Source organism: Anas platyrhynchos, chromosome 5 (genome assembly GCF_047663525.1).
Source record: "Anas platyrhynchos isolate ZD024472 breed Pekin duck chromosome 5, IASCAAS_PekinDuck_T2T, whole genome shotgun sequence".
In the NCBI taxonomy this organism is placed as follows: Eukaryota; Metazoa; Chordata; class Aves; order Anseriformes; family Anatidae; genus Anas; species Anas platyrhynchos.
In genome coordinates, this window is record NC_092591.1 from 36,002,767 (window position 1) to 36,026,640 (window position 23,874).

Here is a 23,874-nt window from a genome sequence, read left to right on the forward strand (position 1 = left end):
TCTCCAATTCTCAATGGAGTCTGAATACACCAAGTAATTCATGTTGTGTGAAATGGACACTGACATGCCAAGTGTCACTCATCCTGATAGCTGAAAGTAATCAGAATTTTTCCAATGATTCAAAATTCTTTACAGATTTATGTTTCACAAAAAACTAATACTTGGGAAAATTAGGAGTACTATTCCTTGTGGAGCATTTCGAAGTCTAACCACTTCCACATATGAAATTGGAGGAAGTAATTTTCTTCTTCTTTGCTTGCTTCTAGCTAATATAGCTCCTGTCTATTTCTCTAGCTTTAACCAAAATGATCTTCACAGTTGCCTTTTGTATTACTTGTTCTGGAATTAATCATTGATACATTCACTTGTATTCTCCGTAATGTAAACATGTGGTATACCTTTGTTAGGAGATTGCTGGATTGCATATACAGAGGAGACAAATCTATCCATGTTGAAAAGCCAAAGAACTCCAACCCACACTGCCCCCCGCTCAATTTAGCCTTCTCCCTTCCAGTTTCTCTTACTATCAGTCACAAACTGCTTACCTCACTGGTTCTGAATATGATCCGGTAGTTGTACTGTGGCCCATTTTCTTTTATTTCCTCGGGTTTTTCTCTTCTTATGCTCACAGCTACTGGACCGAGGTTCTCATCTGCTCCAAAATAGTTCCAGTGTTCTTGCATATTAAAAAACAAACAAAACAGATAAAACTCCATCTTACTTCTCACATTTCAACTGTATTTTCATGCTTAGTTGTTATACTGGAAATAAACTGCCAATTGCATTAGAGTCAATGACTTCAGTGATACTAAGATTTCATTCTCATCCTTCAGTTCTCTGAAGAGCTCCGTGTATTCAAGAAAGTTGAAATTCAACATTGTACTTCCACAAGCAGGACTAAAATAGGATACACCTCTCACACTGGCTTTTAAAGTAAAATCCATTTCATTCACGTTCCTTAAAATATAAAAACCAGGAAGCCAAACGCACCGAAGAGAGAAATTCACCACCCCCTGTTAAAAATGTGAACAGCAGGCAATTGTACCAAACAAAGGATGTTAATTATTTATTTTTGTATCAGAACAGTCTCACAAGTTACTCAATGCTAAAAGGTGGAAAAACTGGGGGAGTGTGTAGAGGGGAAGATATAGGCCTGGAGAAACTGTTTGCTAACCAAGTAGTGTATTATTTAAGGTACATTATTGTATTTGCTTAACCACAGGAATAAAGCCAAATTTTATGTCAAAACATGTTAGAAATGTACATTTGCAAAAATTAAAGTTCAACAATGTAAGACATTTGTGTTAAAGGCTCTACTATTGAGCTTTCTGAGCATTATAAACTATCTTGTCTGATGACAGAGGTACACCCCCATGAATTCAGCAACATAACAAAGTTGCACGTATCTCAAGTGACAACTGAATTTAAACATACAATACCTGCAAATTTAACAGTGCTAAAAAACTGAAGTAAAGCCATCTTACAAGAAAAAAGTCCTATATCATCCCTTTCCATATGCTGCAGGTTTGCATATATGAATGAATTTATACATGCACAAAAATGGAAAGTTAGAGCTATCTGAAATTTCAGCACTTAAAAGAAGAAATGTGAAATTCAGTGGAATGATAACAAGAATGGAAATATAACCGTACCACCTGTACCATCACAGACAGATTCCGTGCTATTCATAAAACAACCAAAATGAATTAGTACTTTAACAGCATTCTGATATGAGGTATTCTGCAGGGATAAAGTGCAAAATATTTGAATGTCACTATCAAGAAATGCATCTGCAAAAATACTAAAAATAGCTATCAAAATACACCCTTCCCAAGTGAACGGCTGTCATTTTTGCAATGCATAATCACTTGCAGTGTTCAAAATTTGAAAGCCTCACTTTTCTGTTCTTTTTTTTTTTTTTTTTTAAACAAAACAAACTTGCTGATTCCTGGTTTACTTTCCTCCAACATATTCCATGCTTTTCAAGTAGGTGCTTTCTCCTTGCAAAGCTACATATGCCCTAAAACTTGTCTTCGCACAGCTGTTCACCCCTAAGCCCCCTGTACTACTCCCCAGTACCTGATATTTTATTACCCTGCCTTTAGTCAGTGTTTTCCATTTAAAGGTTTCAGTGCCTGTGTGACACAGAACAAAGAGACATGCTGCAGCATTGTAATTTCTACTGAATTCCTCTTTAACTCCTCAAAAGTCAATACTCTGCACAGAGGTAATTAGCATTCAAAAATTGTGTTTTTTTTTCTTGTTTTTTTTTTTTTTTTTTTTTTTTAATATCTTGTACAATATCCTGTAAATATTGGCAGAAGCTTTGGGTGACTGAATTAGTGGTAAGTGAAGAAATCATGAATAAATTAAAGGATATACATAAGCCTAAGGAAATATTTACAGTTCTCCAACAGTAGATGCCACATAGATCTGATGCTTAAAAATCCAAAACATCTTATTAGCACCTTAGTTTTACTTCTTCCATCAAGTTTAGTACACCCTGTTTTTCTCCAAGATATTTAAAACTCAATGTATAGTTTATGACAGAGAGAGCAAATGCATAAGAAGTGCAATCACTAAGGATCTATCAAAGATCAAGTTCCTATCTAGCAGCATACCATATGCAGCTTCCAAAACTTGAGCCACCTTGGCTGTCTCCACCCTAAACTGCTTGCTTGGTGAATTAAAAACACTGTACTGTATACATGTACCTTTACTTACAAAACAGAAAATGTTATGGAAACAAAGCTAAGTTGGTAATACCCACTAGAAGGAGTCCAAAAATGACACTGGAGTTTTCTGCACCAACAATTGCATAGTTATTTATTTTCCTACCTAGCCTAGCCTGCAATTCAAACTCCAGCCATTTTCTTTCCTCTAACAGGAAAGCTAGCAGCAAGATTTATGTGCACAAAACTTAATTTACAAACTAAAGATAACAAATTTGGTGTTTTATTGTTAAAAAATAGGATTGTTTCTGAATATAATTCAAGAATTTTATGCCAAACGTGAATAGCACAGAAGACAGCTTTTTCTTCCACCCCACACAAACTTCACACTGAAAGCAATACTTCAAGCCCAACATTATGTCATTTAAACTACTGTTGAAAAATTAATTAAAAGATGCTCAGGAGGCAGCTAGCAATAGGCATAAATTATTCTATAAACTCTAAGTCAAAATGAAATATTTCATTGTTTGCACCTTGCCATTGAAACAGATTATACATACTTTAAGAAGTTAAACATTTATTATGTAATTCCAAAGATGCTTCCAGAGAAAGACCCTAAGTGAAAATGAATGTTTTCTGGCAGATATTTATATGTTAGTTGCAGAGGAAATCTAAGTAAATACACTTGACTTTGAGGGAAGAGATTGCTCCTCCAGAGCTACACACTGTATTTTCCAAGCACAATATAGAGGAGTTGATGGAAAAGAATTTGTCCATCCCTATGGTTTTATTATTGATAAAAGAAGTCTTTGATTTCAAGTCATAGATGTAATAAAAAAGCATGCTTCCCCTCCCGTAGGAATATTGTAAATACGGGAAGTTTATATGGGGTAATAGGCAACAGGCTGAACTGGTAACTACCTGGAAGGTGAGCCCCAATACTGCTAGATACAAGTGGTATTAGCACCAGCTGAAGACGCCCATTAGCTGAAAATCGCTGGGGTCTGGGAAAGTACATCTGGGAGGTATCACTTGCCTTTGCCTTCATCCTATCACTCCTTCTTCAGCATCTGTTACCAGCCTTTGCCAGAACACAAGACTAGATGAAGTTTTGCGTTGAGCTAGGATGACTCTTCCCTTTCCTGGGAATTGTAGTTTTTTGTCCAGAAGCAGTGACTCCAAGTATTTTTGTTTAAACCTGAAGCACTGCAGTCAATGGTATGAAATAAACTCCTGTAGAAAGCGTACAATTCTGACCTGAATGGATAAATCTCACAAAGTCAACTTTTCTTACATTTCAGTAAGAAGGCCTGAACAATGTGGTGTTCCTCCCTTTTGTCCCCCCAAAAAAAAAAAATCCAAACAACAAATAGCTTCCTTTTAATAAGTTCTTCCCACATACAGCTTTAATTGTTGTTCAATGCTTTGTCTTATTTCAAGGTCATATTTAAGTTTCACAAAGCTGTTCTTGCAACATTTTTCTTTTATTTTCTTTTATTTACATTTAGACAGTCACCTTGCAAATGTATCTTTTACAACAACAGAGTACCATTCATCTCCTGTAACTACAAACACCTAGATGTCAGTTAGGGAAGTATCAGCCCTCTGCAGCTGAGAGCAAGAAAACCGCTGTTCTCATCATTCTGCAATGTTCATTTCTCTCCACTGGGTATACGGGCAGTCTGGATAACTAGCTTAGATATAAAGTAGTGGAACTGAAGCCAACCTGGACTACCATTACAAAGTTGTTATCCCCATTATCTGTACCATATTTCTAACCTCCACTAAGCTGTTCCCACCAGTATTAGACCACACTTCATGGTCTGGACACCAGACCACATCATTATTTTAGTAATAACTTTTCCACTGCTCTGTAAAGGGTCAGACTTTTTTCCCTTTAGTATTTCCTTTACATAAAGTGTTTAGCCTTCAGCATTCATCAAAGAAGTTATATAAAATTCTTCCATAAATGCCACATGCAAATATTTTATACTACCTAGATTAAGATACCTTAAATATTTTGGACCATGTTAGCAATAACTCCTGCTCACAACACCTCCCAACCCCTGCACACTGTAAAATACAAGATGCATCTAACATCCATGTAACAATACTCTAAAGAATAACCTATTATGCCCATGTAATTAAAGACTCCAGTCAAGTCACCATGAACATTTCACTAAATTACCTGGGAGAAACTGAAATGGACCATACCCATAAAAGCACTTTCATGACCTACTTTTCATGAAATCACGCTGACTGGCATCATTAATGTTTTCACCTGGTTTGTTGATGTGGTCTCAAATGACAGGTTTTATTATTTTAAGTTGGAATGAAAACAAGTTAAAAGAAAATTCTCTGAATCATCACTTCTATTTTTAAACAAACTCCAGGATTACTTCAAGACTTCTCCAGCTCTGTGTAAGCTTCCAGTTTGAGATCTTTACGTTATCACAGCTGAATCAGATTTTTTTGCTTCATACATTTCTATCAAATTACCCAGACCTACTGACCTGACTAGCAGATGCTACCAAAACCATCTTTTTTCATGTCAGCAATATTCATAATAAAGATACGACCTTTCTTCAAATAAAGAAGTTTCTGCATCATTACATCCTTCATGTTATAGAAAACTGTCAGTTAAACTGACTTGCTCGATATTTTTCTTTATACGCTGCTTGAATTTTTATCACAAACCTGTCTCTGAGATGATTCTAAGGTTTGTTTGGGGGAAAGATCATATAGTGGGTGGTCAACAAAATGTTTTTGGTATTTTTAGAACTGTGGGGATTTGGTCTATCTAATAAGGCTTCTGAAGGATGCCTTTTTTCAGAAGCCATCTTAATGAAATCTCTGGTAAGAAAAATTCCCCTGGCTCATGCCCTATGGAACAAACACAAGCACAGTGAATTTAAAATCCATTTAAAAGCCAGTTTTATGGCTTGACAAAAATCACAGTTCCTCCTCTTCCCCCAGTCCCACCCCATACACACACTGACAGTATCGTATCTGGTTACCCCTCACAAATAGCCTTAGGATGAGATTATGTTGAGTTTATCTAATTAATCTTAATTACTACTAGAAAGAAATGGAGATATAATGGTGACTGCCATGGTACTAGCATTAGGGTGTGGTTTTCCCCTGGGATAAGCTCAACTAACACACTGCTGTTGCCTAAGGGCTGCAACCCCACTCGCACCTCCTTCCTGTTATACTGCTTGCTCTCATTGCTTATCTGGTGCTGACTTCTGATTGCAAGGAAAGCTGATTTGACTCACTAGAACTGGAGAAAAATAATCAAGCAATACATGAACAATTTTATGGCAAGATTTCTGCTTGGTTAGTAAACTGAACTGCCTTACTGGGTTGGCAGAAAAGGAAAGAACCGGTACAAGGGGGAGGAAATTAAGCCTTCTTTCTCCCTCTCAGTGCTGAAATGCTGTTAAGTCAGGTCAGCTGGAACATGCAAGGGCACCCTTAGTTGCTGACTCCAGAACTCACCAGGGTGACAAGGAATCAAATTGTTCCAGGCGGGTCAGATGGGATGGTAATCACAGGCAAATCTCTCTAATCTCAGGCTCTCCCCTCCAAACATACCTCATCTTATGTTGTGCATCTGGCTTATAACTAATCAGCATTTTTCCTAAATGTTTTCTCTCCAAAGAACGTGAACCAGCACCAAAAAATATTCAGCAAAGGCTCTAAACACTAAAACACTGCAGTAGGAAGAGACTACGGGACATGTGACAAGAGCTACTCAGCCAAAGGACGATGCCGGAAAGAAGAGACAGGAGATGATCATACTCTGAGGCAAGGGAAAAAGGGGAGATGAGATTATTAGCTGTAATCCACAGTTAATGAGCTGAAGTTTCTCTGGGCTGACCATCTACTTATTTTAACTAGGCATCCCTGTTGCTTTAATCTGCAGGAAACAAGCTCTGCTGAGCTGCTTTCACTAAGCAGATGAAACCCAATCCTGGACACCGGTACCTGAGGGACAGGCATTTGTCACATCACTCACTGCACCAACTCTGTCCATCAGAAGACACAATTAACGAGGCAACAAAGCAGAATTTTTTTTTTTTCTCCAAATTCATGGGAATTTGCTCTGCAATTGTTTTTGATCTTTTTCAGGAGCAAAACAAACAGATGGCGAAATCTGCAACTCACAGTGCCAGAACCATTTGGCGAGGGGTGTATCTAGATCATGTTTGGGTTTTGCTCATTTCTATAGAGCAAAAAGTTTCGTGCATATGTCCAAAGGAAATGATATTCCCTGGTGTCAATAGAATGATGTGACCAGAGAACTGTATTCTGTATTTTCAGGTACGTAAATTCAATTAGACACAGCATGTACAGATTAAAGGAGCAAATTGATAAAACACACCATATTTAAGCACTGATGATTAATAAAATATCCTTTATGCAAGTATTACTCTTACACACCAGCCGAACTTTATATGTTGGTTAACACAACATTGTCATTAACATCAGTTTAAACACCATCATTAACACAACACAAGGAGAGCCATAATTTACTTACCTTTCTGATAGAAGAATTTTCGATAATAATATGCACCGAGGTCTACGTGTTCAACAATGTATCTTTTCACTCTGTCTAGATGTAAAATCAGATTCTCCTTGGGAACTTCTAGAACTGCTACTCCAGCATTCGTGCAATGAGAACTCAGAGTTGACTCAAACGAGGCACTTTCACATCCACTGAAGGAACCTGAATTAGATTTGGAAAGGCTGATCTTCCTCTCCCCTTCCCCACCAATCTCATTACGAAAATAAGGACAGCTCATCACAAGTTCATTGCTTTTATCATCCCCCTGGTCCATATTGAGACTTCCTTTTGAGTTCAGGTCTTCAGTGCTGCCCATTGGAGAATTGAAACTCGCAGAATGGGACAAGGGTCCAGAGACAAGCGATGCTACAGCAGCAGCAGATGCTCCTGTTGTTGTGTTCCTTCTTTTAATAACATTATGCCTGTTGATTGCTGCTTCATTTAAATCAAATAAAATACTCTGTACATCATAATGAGCAAAGCACTTCGGACAAGTCCAAGGCTTGACACTATCTTCTGACCTGTTATCTTCAAGATCTGAAGACTTCCCAAGCTCCCCTTCACCTTTGGCATTACGCAGCTTACGAAAAATGGATGAATCTCCTGTCTCTGATTTTGAGCGTCTCTTGAGTGGTTTCTCTCTTTCCTTAAAGAGTCTCAGGTTCTCCCTTTGAGTAATAGGGCCATCTATCACATCTAGAGAGAAACCCGAACCCTTGCTTCCACTGGCAATCAGAAGTTCACTGAGCTTAGTTGTGCCTGGGCTTCTCTGATCAGACTTTTCATCTTTATAGCCCTTTAGTAAGTCAAAAAAACTTTCCCCTGAAGTTCCCTGCTTATCTATTGAAGATGTGCTGCCATACTCCCTGTGCAGAGATGGTCCGGATTTAAAAGTGGGTGAAATACATTCATCAAAACTATCTACATCAAGCTCACTTATGGTAATGTCGCTGTTGCTGCGCTGTCTTATTCTGCGAAGAGCTTTCCTTGGGGAACTGGGATAGCCATCAGGTGTAAGAAACCTGGAGTCTAGATTCTCAGATTGTCTGGTCTTGCTTTTAAGTGTGTTCTGGATGCTCTTTAACATGACAGAATCGCTAGCATTCAGGTTAACAGAGCTTCCCTGACTCCCAGGACTGCTTTTAGAAGACATGCTGTCAAGACAACTTGCCGTTTCAATATCTTGACTAGATCTGCTCGTTTCCTTGATGTTCTCCTTCCTAGGGGGCCAATCAGCAATTCTTGCCCTGACCCCCATTTTAGGGACTCCAGGAGTAGAGGTAATATGATGGGAACTTTCATTGCGAGGAGGTCCAACTGGAGCCATGACTGCAGATCCTAAGCTGCCGTTCTGCGACCTAAAGCGCCTCATGTAGAAGTCATCCGAGTGGACTTTTGAGGTGCCATCTGTTCCGACTGACACTCCAGTGGCAACAGCCCTTTCGGTTTGGGACCGCTTCAAGCTGGTCATGATCTTTTAGTATGTTCAACTTTAGTAAGTTCCAAAAGAAAATACAGTCATTTCTGCTTTTTAAATGCACAGTTCTCTTTTGGAGAATAGTCTCCAAAATATAAAATGGTTGCATGAGATCTTAACCACGGACATTTAAGGACACAGTTGAATGCAGAGCGTCTAGAAAATGCAGATATTCAGTAGGTTTCGGAAAGTAGTGACTTCCTTTAACTTCTGCATCTTAAGAAATAGCCATGCTCCAATACATTCGACTTGTTTCAACATCACTTGTGCTCCAAAATGTCAGAGTGGTAATCCAATCATTTATGCTTCTTTTAAGCCTAGAACAGAGCAAAAGGGAGATAAAAGAATTAATTTATATGTCACTTTTTTCATAACTGAATATATGAGAGTAATTATTAAACAGAATTAAGACTTCTAACAGACATGCTTAATTCTCATTGATCATCATCTCAAAAATACGGAATTGTATTATATGGTGGTAAAAAGTTATCTAGATATTGGTTGTTTGCCTTCAGAAGCAAACAAAAAACCACCACTCTTGCATTTGGATTCCACGCCTAAATACAGACTTTTCCTTATGAACTGATTAGCAATAATTTAGTCAAGTTAGGAGAGAGTTGTACAAAGCCAAGTAGAGAGCTCATTTCCTCAGCTGAAGAACACATACAGCATCCATTTCCTGTAGAATCTATAGGTGAGCCAGATGAGGAATCCAGAATCCTTTGAGTATATACACAAAATTACCATTTGCAAGTCATACATCCTTGGCTGCAATTAGGTAGTAACAAAGCCTATTCATTTTTTTTGTTAATGTAAATAACTATGATATGCTAACAAAAAAAGGAAGGAAGCTAGTTACCAAGAAGATTAGAAAATGACAATAGAAAGAATGGCTGTCAACATTTATTCTGCATTTTGCACAGCCTTATTTGCAGATTATCTGGATAGTCCAGAAAGCATGTATTCTCTGCCCAGATTTCACAATGTATATAATGACTAAAGCTAAATAGAAACACATACTTTTAAATAACTTGATATGAAAAGCTTCTTTTATTTCCCCAGCTAACAAAATAGTGTTTGCCACAGATCCCATATAATCAATCCAGCTTCACAAGGCCATTGAAGTTAAATGCTTTCCCATACCTCATCAGTACGAAAGTGATTACAAAGCATTATACTATCCTTTGAGGAGCTAAAAATAGAAAATAAAAAATCCACAAATATGCCCTTGCCAGTAGAAGACAAAAGCGTGATATTGTCAAGATAAAATCTTGCATCACTGCACATCCTTTAACACAAGGAAGTTAATAATTTTCAAAGGCTAAACCAATTTCACAAAATGTGGCCTTTCAATATTTGCCAAACGTGCAGAGATGCTGCTGAACCAGCAGCACATTGACAGTACAGTATTGTCTACAAATCAAGGCTTGCTGATGTTTCTACGGAAACTAGTGTTTTCTGCAGTCTCTCCTCAAAACTACTGTACTGTGCTCCACAGCAATGAAAACTACCAAGCCAGGGCACTTTCTGCCTCCAAAGGCAGCATGTTTTAACTTCACTCGCCATAAACTGCACTGCTTTGAAATAGCAGCTGCTATTTATATAAGGCTGAACACATAAGGAATACTTAAAATGCAAGCTGACTGCATCACACATAAGAACAAGTGATCTATGGTATTATTGGATTTGTACAGCCATTTACATAAATGCAGTTACCCTCCTTGTAATTCTGCTACAATGACTGCTGAAACAATAGTTTTTTCTTCTACCCAACTAATTTGAATAACTTTAGAAAGGCTGTCTATCCATGTAGCCATTGCAACACTACTGAATTTTAAACTACAGCAATTTTAAACTCCCTACAAATTTCAAACACTATTCAGCCTAAGAAGTAATCAAGCTGATGAAACTTCATACACAAATCAGATCAAGGACGAAAAAGTGCAAACACTGCATACCTGTACATAACCCAGTGCTCTGCCTATGCCAGATCAAATTGTGTTTATGCAGTAAGCTCTACAAAAAGGGAACACTGCATAGTCCTTCCTAAAGGGCCATACAGACTTGCCTATATAGGGAGAATGGAAGGAAACTAGAATGAAAACATAGGGCAGGAAGAAGACAGGCTACAAGAAAGAGTGAAGGAAGAACCAAACTGAGGGCAAAAAAGGCAAAAACTGTCAGCCAACACACGCTCCTCTCCATTGCCTGCGATGAAACAAGATTTCTGCCCCCCACCATTCCTCTTCAGATATCAGTATCTGTGAAAGCAAGGTATACATCACCCCTCCAATCCTGGTCCTCGCTGAAACTGACAACCTACCACCAGTACGAGTTTCTCATTAACTCAAGGGCAGAAGTTCACACAGTAGCTCTAAAAATTCCTGAGCTTGGTGTTAACCAAAGCAACATCAAAAATGCTACTAGCTTTGGTGTTTCCCCCCTAACCTGATTTTTATTTCTTTAAAAGCTTCAGGGACAACTACTCTATATATATATATATATATATATACACACACACACACACACGCATTCAGTGCAACTTATTCTTGACCTGCTGCATATATGGTGCAGTCACTAATTACATGACCACAAGCTGCCTTCTCTGGGACCAGCGGCTTCATTTCATAGAATCACAGAATGGTTTGGGTTGGAAGGGACCTTAAAGATCAACTAATTCCAACCCCCCTGCCATGGGCAGGGACACCTCCCACCAGACCAGGTTGCTCCAAACCCCATCCAACCCGGCCTTGATTAGCCCCAACCAAAACAAGATGAGACAATTGTATTTAACATCAGTGACTCTTAAAATGTATGTTTTAGATACACTGCACAACAGATTAAATGGAAATGAAGAAAAATGGCAATCTGTAATTTGCCACTTTCTCACATTTACTACTAGCAAAACAGAACAGCATCAAAGATTGCATCAATCACGCTTGACTTAAATGACCACTAGTTACCAGTAGCTAGATGATATTATGCACTAGAAAACTTGCAGGAAGTTAAATAGTAGAACTGCTAACAAAATACATGGTCTATTAAAATTAGTTACAGCTGCAAGAGAGGCAGTATGACACCTACTTCTACAAACCACAGCAGTAATTGTGGGAAGTAGCAATTCCTATTCTTACTATGTAACATGAAAAAATACTAAGTCAAGGTAGAGCTATGAATATCTACTCACACAGGCTATGGTAAGGGCAAGCTAACATAACCATGAAAATACACATGCATCTCCAATTCATCTGAACTCAGTGAGGGAGCCAACAAAATACTCAGATGAGCAGCTACATATTAAAAGACAAATGAAAACCATATGCAAAAAAATACATAATGCAGTACAGTAAAATGCATTACTGATTATATAAATTAAGAAAAACACTTATGAGAACAAGCTTGGAAAGCCAATAATCTGCTTATCAGATTGCATTTAATAAAGCAGGCCAAGGATCTGTTCAAAATGGATCTCAAATCCTTAGGACAAAATATAGCCAGCACTTCTTAGGAAAAAGAGGATTTTACATCTATTTTCAACTCCCAACGAGCTGCAAAGAAACACATTTTCATTCTTTCCTTTTCTGTTTACACCTCTTTTGTTATTTTGCTCCCTTCTCCAAAACTGAAGTTCTGGCTGTATGTACAACAGCAGCCTGTTCTGATCAACTTAGAGTTTGGAGATGAAGCCCAAAAGATTTTTTCAATCCTACATCGTTTTTAAAAGGCGGGTGATCAAGAGATCATGGTTTGCTTTTCTTCATGACTGCAATTAGTCACCAGGAAAATTAAGATGACGTATCAGGCAAGATTTCATCCAAAGGCCTCTGAATTACAAAGAAACAGATATAAGCACTTCATTAAAAAGAAACTGAACTTAGCTTGGGATAGTAAAACCACAAACATACACAAATACAGCACTCCAGTCAGTATCTTGGATTCAGGCAACAAAATACAATAATCCAAAACATACTTGCTAAGATGAATAGAAAAATGGAGATCAAGCCTGATGCATCAATTCAGAGACCTTCTACCACAGTATTTCCTAGATTTAGTTGATGTGGGACCAAGGTCTTTTTCCTTACAAAGCAAGTAGTGACTTTACCCACAACCAAGCCTTACTTGAAGCAATCTCATAGTTATTCTGGTACCTGCTGGGACTTTAGATCGTTGGATCACAGATGCTAATGACTGTAATACTCTGATGCTGACAGTGATTGATTTGTGGGCACCCAATTATTTATGATTCATAATGTTCCAGAGGAAAGACTTCATATTTCACCATCAGCCCTCATTAAGAAGTGTCATTTTATAATTAAAAATTTGGAAATGAGGGCATCAGTTTTCAGACCCTAGACAAGTCTCGCTTTTTCCAAGGCTCCAATCTCTCTCAACGTACACACACACACACATCAAAATAGTAAAATGTAATAGATGATGGTAAGTGCAGCACTTTCAGGGTTATTCTAAAATACTGAAAACTGTAGGATGAGGAGCTCAGAATAGCATTTTGCAGCAAGCAGCTTTGGAAAATATAAATGAAATCATCTCTGTTCCACAGGGTTTACTGAAATTTAGCCAGCTGAGGAAACTCAGTGCAACGCAGATGAGTTACTGGCAGTAACCCTTGTTAACTTCTACTGGGAAAAGCACTGGCATAACCATAAAAGATTAAAAGAAGCAGTTCCTCTGAAATCAGAAAAATAACTGAGAGCAGTGAGAAGTATTTTATATACAAAAGCTTTATCTATTTGTGTCACAAATTCTTAGCTGAATTATAACAGATCAAATCCTAGGAGGAAAATATTCATTTATCAGCCAATTAAGTTATTATATGTACAAAATAACATCTAATTTCATAAAATGAATTTCTCAGAGGAGAAAAATTCAATTTAATCTTTAAAAACATTTGGCTTTATGTGGTTGGCTATAATTAACCTGATCCTTTTCTTCCCAGAATTACCTTCATCATTATAACTAAAGCAAAGTTAAAAGGTTCATCTTTCAGAGGCTGTTTTTACTAACTGAAAGGCTATTTGAAGAAAAGTGTTTGCTATTTCATTAGCTTACCAGTTTTATTTCTGTTACACTAGGAGAAGCTGTTGGTTTTGTGTTAACTGAATTTGTGACAATTGTCAGATTTGCATAGATCCTTCCAGCTTTTCATTCCCCTCCAAAACAAAGTAGCCTCTCCCCAGCCCTGCATTTATGTTATGTACAAAATTTGCCACTGATCTACATGCAAACAAATCCATATTTCTGACCTTTTCTCTGAACGTGCCATTGTTCCGTGACCCTTGGAAGAACACCTGTATTCTCAGGAGACTGAGTGCCATCTGTTGCCGTATACAGAAGGATCACCTGCACTGATCCACCGAGCTTCAGCAGTGCTTCATCCTTAACCCCATTCTCTGCTGAAGTAGCTCACGCTAAAATACATGAACTTACGCAAGGTTACATTGATTTTTAAGACGTAACAGTAATTCATCTGAAATTACTGAACACACACTATTGCCAGTTTCTGCAGCCTTGCAGGATGCCTTCTGCAGGCAAATGCAAGCACGCTCTCCATGCTGTGAAACAGCTGGAGGACACGCCGTGCCGGGGCTGAGCTAAAAACACTGTGGCACTCATCAGTGTTTGCTAGCTCAGATTTCAGGCTACATGAACCGTGGTCACAAACCACTGGTCAGCCCAGAGCACACAGAGCCAGCTTGCCTCTCTGCAGGAGATGAGGAAGCCGCTCTCAATAATTGCGCTCACTTTCAGTCAGTGGTAAAGTGCTCATGACATAACAGGATGGTAAATGAGACATAACAAAAGCTATCAAATTGAGACAAGCATAAGAATGCAGGAGATAGCAAACCCCTACCTGCACATTTCAGCCCATTTTGCTCAGTCTCCCACTCATTCTTCCATGATTCTCAGTGTAAACACCAGAATATCTCAAGCCAGAATTGTGTCCTCTGTTTTCATTTTGTAACCATATATCAAGAAGATATCACAAAACTCAAGAGTAGAAATAACCCTTACTTAGGCACACCCTTCAAAACATCCTTTTCATTGAGACAGAGAGAAAGCACACACGGCATGTGGTCATTCCTCTTGCAACACTCATGTTCCATTTCAGTACCAGCGCCATGCACGTAGTTAAAGTAAAAGCAGAATCTCTTTACTAGATGCTAATTTATGAGAGATGAAAAAATAGATGCTGACAAGTCTTACTGTATTCTATTCCTGGAATGAGATAGTTAACAGCAACAGTTTATTTTTGACACCATTGCTTGCTCTCTAGGAAACAACTCTAAACCAGAGCCAAAACACGATAGCAAAATATTCTAGCTCCCACGTACCAACCTCTTAAGAAAGAGAATTTTTAGCAATGATAAAGGAGGGTTCCACTGACACCCCCACGCCTCCCCCACACTTTCTGTTTTAAATAGATGTTTCTCTTCTAGCTTCTTGATGTTGGATACATTGCATCCTTTGGTAGTGGTTCCAAAGAAAAGAAAAAGCAAAGAAGAAAACCCACTCTGGTGTGTGGACTCTTGTAAAAGTTCCTTATCTGTGAAGTACCCAGGTTAATGACTAACTTGTGACACTACAAGACTGTGACCTATGAATAGTCACAGACCAAAACCGGCAAAAATAGAAAGAACAAGAACCAAACCCCAAAAGGAAAGGGGCTGATACTTGCAGCAGTGCTGCATTTCATAAGGCCGGTTCGCTGTGATAGTTACACATTACGGTAAGCGCTGCGGATGCACTTCCCTGAGGTTTGCGTCCTTGCTCATACAGACACACTACAGAAGCAGCAATGACTCCCCTCCTCCAGCCCGGCCACAAGTTTGTTTCCGGCATAACTTCATTACCAAAATAAAGCTGCAGCTTAGCCTGTGGTCTCTGAGCTGCATTCCTGCAGGGCAAACTTGGCTTGCTAGTGCTGGAAGCCAGCCGTCTCCCAAGACATCAACCCTGAGACATCCCACAGGCATCAGAGCTGAGCAAAAGACCTCAGCTGGGAATAAGGAGAAAGATGCCGTTAGCCTACTGCCTCAAAGCTTCCCAGCAGCTCTGAGAGCAACCCTTACAGCTGTATTTTTCTATGGCAGGTGCTAGGCTAAGTCTATCACTAACTTAGTAATAGCATTTACAAGAACTACACACACACACACACATATATATATAAAATATGTATATATATTATATATACATATTTTATATATATATATATATATATATATATATATATATATATATATATATATATAAAATTTTCACCAGTGTTTACACTTTTTTTTTTTTTTTCTCTCACCACTGTTTTATTCCTTTATCACTGCAGTTGCTTCTCCCCAAACTCAGAGTTTGGCAACAGAACCTCGGGGAACTGTTCTGCTGTCTTCATGAGAAGTTGTCAAGCTCCCAAATCTCCATGGACTGCTGTTTCTCTTTAGGTTGATTGATTTTAGTCATGTTTTTAAGGGAGAAACAAAAGCAACTTTTCAGAAGTGAAGGTTTTACCTTAAATTAAGGGACTTTATTTCTGACAGCCTCCATAATAAGCATCTCAAGAGCATTTCATATTCAGACATTCCTGAACATCTTCCTGCAACCATTGCTCCTGATTTCGAGGTGCTGCTGCAGAACCCAGGAGCAGAGGAATTAGTCCTGAGCCCCCCGCTACCCCCTGCTAGTGCTGCGGGAGGAGGAAGCAGAGCTATTCGAAAACAGGAGTGTAAAAGGTAGGACTGAGATGTGCTCGGATCAGGGCAAGAGAAGGTTATGGGAGTGAAATAGAATTGGATGGCATCTATTTAATATCACCATCTCATTTCCTGACTCATTCAGGGCGAAATTCAACCCCACTGAGGACTTTGGTTTGGGGGCAGAGGGAGAAGGGGGGGGTGGGGAGGGCTGTCTTCCATTCCCTTCTGGGAATCCCAAATGCAGTTATGTGGGCAGGGACCTCCAGAGGCCCTCTGCTCTAATTCCCTGTGTGAAGGGAGGGCCAACCTCAACATTTGTCACACAGTGATGAACTGCCATGTCTTTTGGACATGTTTATTATAACATATGCATTCTTGTAGATTTTGTAGAATTTACAAGAAATCCCTGATGTTATGTCAAAGAAATCAAAGAAAACTCCATTTATTGCACAATTTTAGTACCTTAAAAATCATTTTTACCCTGACTTATAAATTAAGTTGCAATATTTAAGGTTTATCAGTGAAATAAGTGCAGCAGAGTCATTTTTTGCTCTACGCATGTTACAATGCAGGTATGTTACCCTTCTAGATCACGTGAGCCTAGCAAGCATGCTTCAGCTTCTGACCAAAATGTCAAAAAAAGCACTGTACGTTTCTCACAAACCAAAATCTGAATCACTTTCTCCAGCTATGCTAGAAGTTAAATCTACTGTCAAATATTCCACTGTTCACATACTAAATTCACAGTGGTGTTTGATGATTTTATTTATTTACGTTTCTAAAAAACAACTGGCTTTGAGACTGTAACAAAAGAGGAACTCCCAGGGGTTTACTTACTCCTGCAAACTCCTGGCTGCACATCCAGGCTGCCACAGTGGCTGACAACCTATTGCCCTTGCACCCTGCAGCTTCCTCAAGACACAACAGGTTGGCTCCTGCACCTGGGCTGCCGTGTCCAAACACATTCATCAGCATGGGGCTGGCAGCCTCTCAGCTCAAAATTAAAGACCCTTCAACACCAGAAATAAACCTGCTTGCTTCTTTCTGCCACCTGCCTCCACGCTTTTTTCAAGGCTCTGATTTAACTGACCTACCTTGAAGCCTTAAAAACTGCAACTGCAAGCATCAGAACCTCTTTATTTGGACAGCAGAGCCTCCAAACATGGGAATTCAATGCTTCTCTGCTCCAGAGGTAGGTAGAACTCTTCTCAAAAAAGGCAGGCTGACAAAAGGAAAGCCGCTGGCTTTGGCGTTTTTTCTTGAGCTGGACAGAGCTAAAGCTGAATGATTCAGGTGCTGTTCTTGTGAGCAAAGCCTTGATACAATACTGTTAGATAATAGGTAATTCCACATCTGGAGTAGTTCATAATATGCAACTTTGGAATAATTCCCGAATTTTAACTAGCATTTATATAGCTCATATGAAGGAAATGTCTCCAAATCCTTATACCCACATACAATGCTTATTTTTGTACGTTTTAACACTAGTTTGTAAATGTGCATATTTTTGAGAGCATTTCTTGTAAGCCACTGGTTTTAAGATTTTCTTTTAAAGATAAGTTAGAAAAATGACATAATAATAGAAAAATGACATAATAATAGAAAAATAACCTAAGATAGATATTACGTGGAAATGTATTAGATGTTAATATTATTCAAATTTTGGTCAAGTAAAAACAGCTCAAAAATACCAATACCAAAAAATGACAGTCCAAGCTACAAGGTACTACAAGGGTTACAGAGTGGCAGACAGACCTTTTTTACAGTTCACATGTTCCAACAGATACGGAAACATGTAATCCTCAATAATCCTTGCAAGAAGAACAACAGCTTCTGTTTCAAGAGGTTGCCACATACAGCCAAGTGTGCAACCCTGAGAAAAGAAGTCAATTGAAACCCTGTAGGAAGATACAGACTACAGAAACTTTATAATGTTTTGGAAAGGATTTTTTCTTATTTTGGACAACTGGAACATTGCAAATGAGACGTACTCAGCTGAAGCCTCTATAGCCTCCCACTGTATATCCTTTTTGAAAAAAATGAAACCTTGAAACTCAGTAGCATTCTTTTTTGACAATATGTCAACTTACTTAATGTACTTTTTTTTAAAAAAATATGTATATTACCGTATTTTTGAACCCTCGCAATAATACTGGTATATCGGAGTAAGGAATTTGATTTTAAACTATAAAATATAAAACAAAAAACCTTCGATAATAAAGTAGGTTTGAAAAAGAAGAGCGATCATCATATCCTTATTTAGATACTGAACCTGGAAGAAAAACAAACCATAGTAAGCAATAGATTTTATATTAAAGCAATAATAGTTTCCACCAGCTCTTCACTTTCTCGTTTTCTGTTCTTTCCATTCTTCTCTTAGACCTTCAGCTTCATACTTTGCCTGCAATCACTTACTGCATTGACATGCAATCCTATTTACAAGCTATCCTCTCTTGTCCTTTCACTGGAACACTGCATCAGGCTGCCAAATTAGTTAGGTATTAATTTGCAAAGGACTCTAAATCACCACCACTAGCAATATCTAACCCAGTATTTTACTGCTGCTGCTGGATTACTGAGTGCTTTTTTTTTTTTTTTTGTGTAAGATTTCCTTATTTGGGGTGGAGCCTGCTGGAGAAAGTGAACATTGCACACCATCTTTCTGAAATCATGTTTTGTGCTTTTTGAAGATGAAATAACATTCTCCTACCGACAATTACATTGTTCATGCAGAAGGCAAGGCAACCAATTCAGAAAGTCACTGCTTCATCTTCGACTGGTGCTTATGGCACCTCTCAGTCCTCCAACACAACGGCTACTCCTAAAGCATCAAGCCTGTGATCTTTGTTCAAGGAGTGCATGTATTCATTCCCCACATTTGGTTCCATTCAGAGCTAATCATGGGGATCACCCCACAGACCGAAAAGGAAAATCATCTCAGGCTACAATTTGACACACATGCTGCACATATCTAAACTTATGAGGTACCATAAATCCTCCAGAGTAAAAAAAAAAAAAAAAAAAAAAAAAGCATTTAGGCTTCTTTTATATAACAGAAACAAGCATGACATCAGAGATCCCTGGAGATAATTCAGTTTCTATGTATTTTCTCAAAAAGAGCAAAGAGCTTTTTGTCCTTTGACAACCACACGTATTGCACATTTATTTTCCAAAATATCATCTTCTGGCTAGAGAGGAGTAAACAACTCAACCTCTACATAGGACTAACTAGATTTTCTTGTCAATTTTCTTGTGAAGGCTTACAACATCCTTTAAAATTGTTATCAAAATAACATTTTAAACAAACATACACTAAACTAGGGGTTATGCACATCTATTGACAAAACATGGATGGGATCTGCAAACAACTGGAATGCATTTCTGAGTGCTAGGGACCTGGTAATAAAGTTGAATGTGCTACATTTATTAATGGTATCAACCTAAAAACTGAATGGGATGTTTGAAACTTTTGATGTAAACTGCAAAAGACAGATGGATAAAGCAGTCAATAGCTCTAAAAAGCTAGCAGGGAGCAGAGTACAACCATAGCAGCCTTGCAGTTTGCTAAATGAATGCATATTCCAACTGCACTCTCTTTTCGTATGTGGGAACATCCACAGCAACATGAGACAAGTGTAAGAGTGCTTGTATGTATCGAATTATTATTCTACATCAAAAATATTTCAAGTCCTAATAAGGGTGAAAAAATGCAAAATGAGAAAAAAAATGTTTCAAAATAAACAGTTACTCAGCAGAAATCTGCATGCTGCATGACAGCAACATTTGTGGTTTAGAAAATAATAAAGCCAGATAAAAATGTTTTGGTTGATTCATTTCTTGTGAGCACTGCGCTAGGAGTGGGCGTTCAGGTTGGATTTCAGAAGACTTAAATAGAGTAAGAACTCCTTACATCAGGAAAACTGAGAAAGGGTTTTCCATTAATTAGAAATACTCCACTGCATGGGTATCTCCACAGTGACCAAGAGGTAGATGCCAGCCTTCCTGTTCCCATAGGTACATTATCCTGTCTGCAGCTTTTATTATATAGGTGTCTGTCAGAACAACTGAAAACAGCCAAGTAGGCAGCACTTGATTTTCTACAGTACCCACATGAATCATCTGCTGGAGGCACTCAGTTACCTCCCGTAACTACAAAGGGAAAATACTAGCTAGCTGGCCATACAGGAACTGCTAAAGGGCGAGTGTGAGAGCTTCTGCAGAAGCCACTGTGTAAAGCTACCTAAAGCAAACTGCAATATCAGGGGGAAGCAGCATAAGCAATTCTGGTCACGAAGCCAGACAGCCAAGCTGGCAAAGCAGGCTACAAACTGAAAAGAGCAAGCAAGGTGGCACTGACACCTAAAAAACACACTTTGCAATTTAAATAAGAATCAGTCTATTACAAGTGCACATATGCCAACAGTACTGGCACTTCACCCAGACATCTTTAAATATAAAAGGCAAATTTGAAGTGGATGGTTGGCAGCTGCTAGTTATCTTGAGGCATAAGCAAGCTTGTGTCTGTTTGACCAGCCCACCTGTGCATGCAGATACACCTGGGGTTTCATACTAGGTTTCTTTTACAAACTGCCCTTCCAGCTCAAGACCGGTGCATTTTTTATTTAGGAGCTTTGTCTCTGTAGCCCCTGTAAAATGGGCTACAGTCTCTGGCAGAAACACGAAAGATCTCTCTACCACTTTCTAACTGAAACCCAAACATAGTCCAGCATGTCATCTTGAGTTTTCTTGCATTAAAACCTTTGCAAGTACCATGCAAAAGCCTTTTGGTGTTAAGTGATTTTTTCCAGCTATGGTCAGTAGAAGGAAGTACTTACATCTGCTGCTGGTTTACATGCATGCACAACATTTTATAAAATGAAAACAGATTTGAAATCATTCAGATTCCAGTACTAAACCTTCAAAAGCCAATTACCTACTGAAAGTACATGTGTGGGTGTATTCCTGTTTCACTGCATCAACAGCCTTAATCAGCCTTGCGTACTATTTCTGATTATGGTTCATTATATAAAATCATGCTGATAACAGTTTAGTAGAAATGCTTCTTAAACCCTCCTGAAAAATGGAAACAGAAGTCTTGCACCCGCTTTTACCCTCGAGGTGCACACATGGGAGGTGACTTCCACCAGCACGTGTGACTTTGCAAAAGGCTCCACAGTCAATTTCAAGCCACAGGCATCGACATGAACCATGCATCAGCACAAAGGCTGTGGCTCTTCCCTATGCTGACGGTGCTATGCTGCAGCTCACAGCTCCGTGCAGAGCCTCCATGGAAAGACAACTCTGAAGGCTAACACATCTCCTCCGCGCCCACCCGGCTGACATGATTCCCACTGCACCAGCTGGAAATGTTCTTGATCCGAAGGCCTTGCTAGGATTCTCAGGACTTTGAAGCCAAGCCTGTCTTGTTCAATTCACAAGGCCCTGCTTTCTTAAAAATCCACGCTTATGTCAGGTATTTATGTATTTTTGTATCACTTTGAAACTGAAATTTTATCAACACCACATATCATCTGTTAAGCAAATCAATATCTGAAAATTACTTGATAATGTCAGCAGTTGTGTAGCATCACAGGTAATTTCATAGAAGATTTTTCTGATAGGAAAGCCATTGTACCATAATCTGCTTGATTTCACCCTTTAAAAGCGGTTTTACATCTCCTTACATCAAGTACGCTTTGCATCGTGCATCACTGTTGAAATCAGCTCATCTGTCTGCAGGGGAACACGGCTGCGAACAGTTTCTCCTGGTGACAATCTTTAAGAAAAATGCATGTCTATCATAACAATTTTAGTAGCTGACTCAGTACATCATGTGATGTTAGCACTGTTAAGTGTCCATCAAAAAGCAAAATTTTCCCTTGGTTAAGACAGCAGCAGGGTAGAGCTTGTTTTGACAAGCATCCTTTGGCAAAACTTACCCCCAACACAGGGGGTTTTTGAGCACAGCCAAACGCAGGAGCGTCACACATAAATCTGCTTTGCAAGAGCAGAGACAAGGAGAGCACCGGCAGACTTCTGCAATTCTGTTTCTGCACACTTGTGAGAACTCTCTCCTGTTACTGCTATTTCATTAGTGAGCACAGAGCATCAAGCTACAGCCTTTGAATCTAATCAGAAACATGAAAATGCCTCTCATGGCATGAGACCAAATAAATTTATGAATTTCCACAGGCGTGGTGAAAAAAGGAAGATTTCCAACACAGAAAGCCCAAGCAGACAGGGAAATCAGAGCTCTTAAAACATAATTTATCCTGTCGGTGAAGAAAATCCTCTTCAATACCTGAAGAAGTTTAAGTCTCTGGGATTTTATACAAAGATACCAGTGCAACTACTTTGATTTATGTGCACGTATGTGTTTGTGTTTTTTGTCCTTGGGGAAAGAGGGATGGAAATCAGGGCCTGTCAGTTCCCTTCGGGTTGCAACCCTCGCTCAACCTCCCCTAATCCTCAAGCCTACTATGAGCACAGCAATGAGATGATAGCAGATGTATCTATTTGGAGAAGGTCATGTGCAGCAAAAAACAAAAAACAAACAAAAAAAAACCCTGTAACATCTAAAAAAAAGCATTGCTAGCTCTTTTTTAAAAACATTTTGTCTTTCATCCTAACCATTCAGTCATCCTTTACCAAATTCAGTGAGGCAAAAAATTGATTTCTGAGTAGTGAGAGACAGCTCAAAAATAAAAACAGCTTTAAAAGTGCCTGGCGAGCACAGATTTCTAGGATCACAGAAGTCCTTCAAAACACAAATACATAAAATGAAATTATTTGTTTTCTTACAAGCAAAGCTAATACAGAACTTCTTGCTCACCTGTGCTTTAATACAGCCTTGCCAGAAGTGCAATGGAGGCTGAGCTTTAACTCTAGTTGCAAGTTACAAACTTTACCTATGACGAATGACTAAAGAATCTCTCAGACTGAGCACATTGCTGATACTTGAGAAGTTTGTTACCTCAGAAGAGTAAGCGGAGTAAAATTTAATATTTTTTCCTTGATACAAGAAAAAATACAATTACTAGAAGGCAGAAATTCTGCTGTTGTTTTGCTCCTATTTTGAGTCTTTAGGATTTATGTGTATAATTGTTCTGTGTTTTATACATATGTCTACTGCTTGTAAACTGTTGCTATAAAGAATACTTTGAGAATTCTTTCAGCCAGACAAGAGGTTTCTGCTTAATGTCGCATCTTTAATAAAGATTAAGAACTGCTCAGGACAACTCACCCTACTGTATATGGTTCATAGGCCAACAACTGGAAGTCACCTTTTCTTACTGGCTAATAGGAATAACTAGGAGTTTTAAAAGAATTTACATCCCTAAGGTAATTCAACTGCTAATAATTATTATTTTTATTATTATTATATACTGTGAAGATCAGACTGATCAAGAAAGCAACTTAAAGTATTATAATTTCAGAACGTAATAACACGGT

General features: G+C 38.6%; 1 protein-coding gene across 14 annotated transcripts in view; it reads right to left on the minus strand.

Annotated features, from left to right (window-relative positions):
* Nucleotides 1-23,874, minus strand: part of SIPA1L1 (signal induced proliferation associated 1 like 1) — a 202,704-nt gene that overhangs the window by 61,403 nt on the left and 117,427 nt on the right. For 12 of the 14 annotated variants that reach the window (XM_027458314.3, XM_027458313.3, XM_072038826.1 and 9 more), the window contains 2 exons: nucleotides 7,216-9,036; nucleotides 546-676 (listed from right to left, as the gene is read on the minus strand). In XM_027458314.3, the coding sequence (XP_027314115.1) occupies nucleotides 546-676; nucleotides 7,216-8,713 (1,629 nt within the window). In that variant the 5' untranslated portion in view covers nucleotides 8,714-9,036. Of the gene's footprint in view, nucleotides 1-545; nucleotides 677-7,215; nucleotides 9,037-13,980; nucleotides 14,152-15,073; nucleotides 15,281-23,874 lie in introns of those variants that run through there. The other 2 variants (XM_072038828.1, XM_038180716.2) reach the window with 2 other exon arrangements.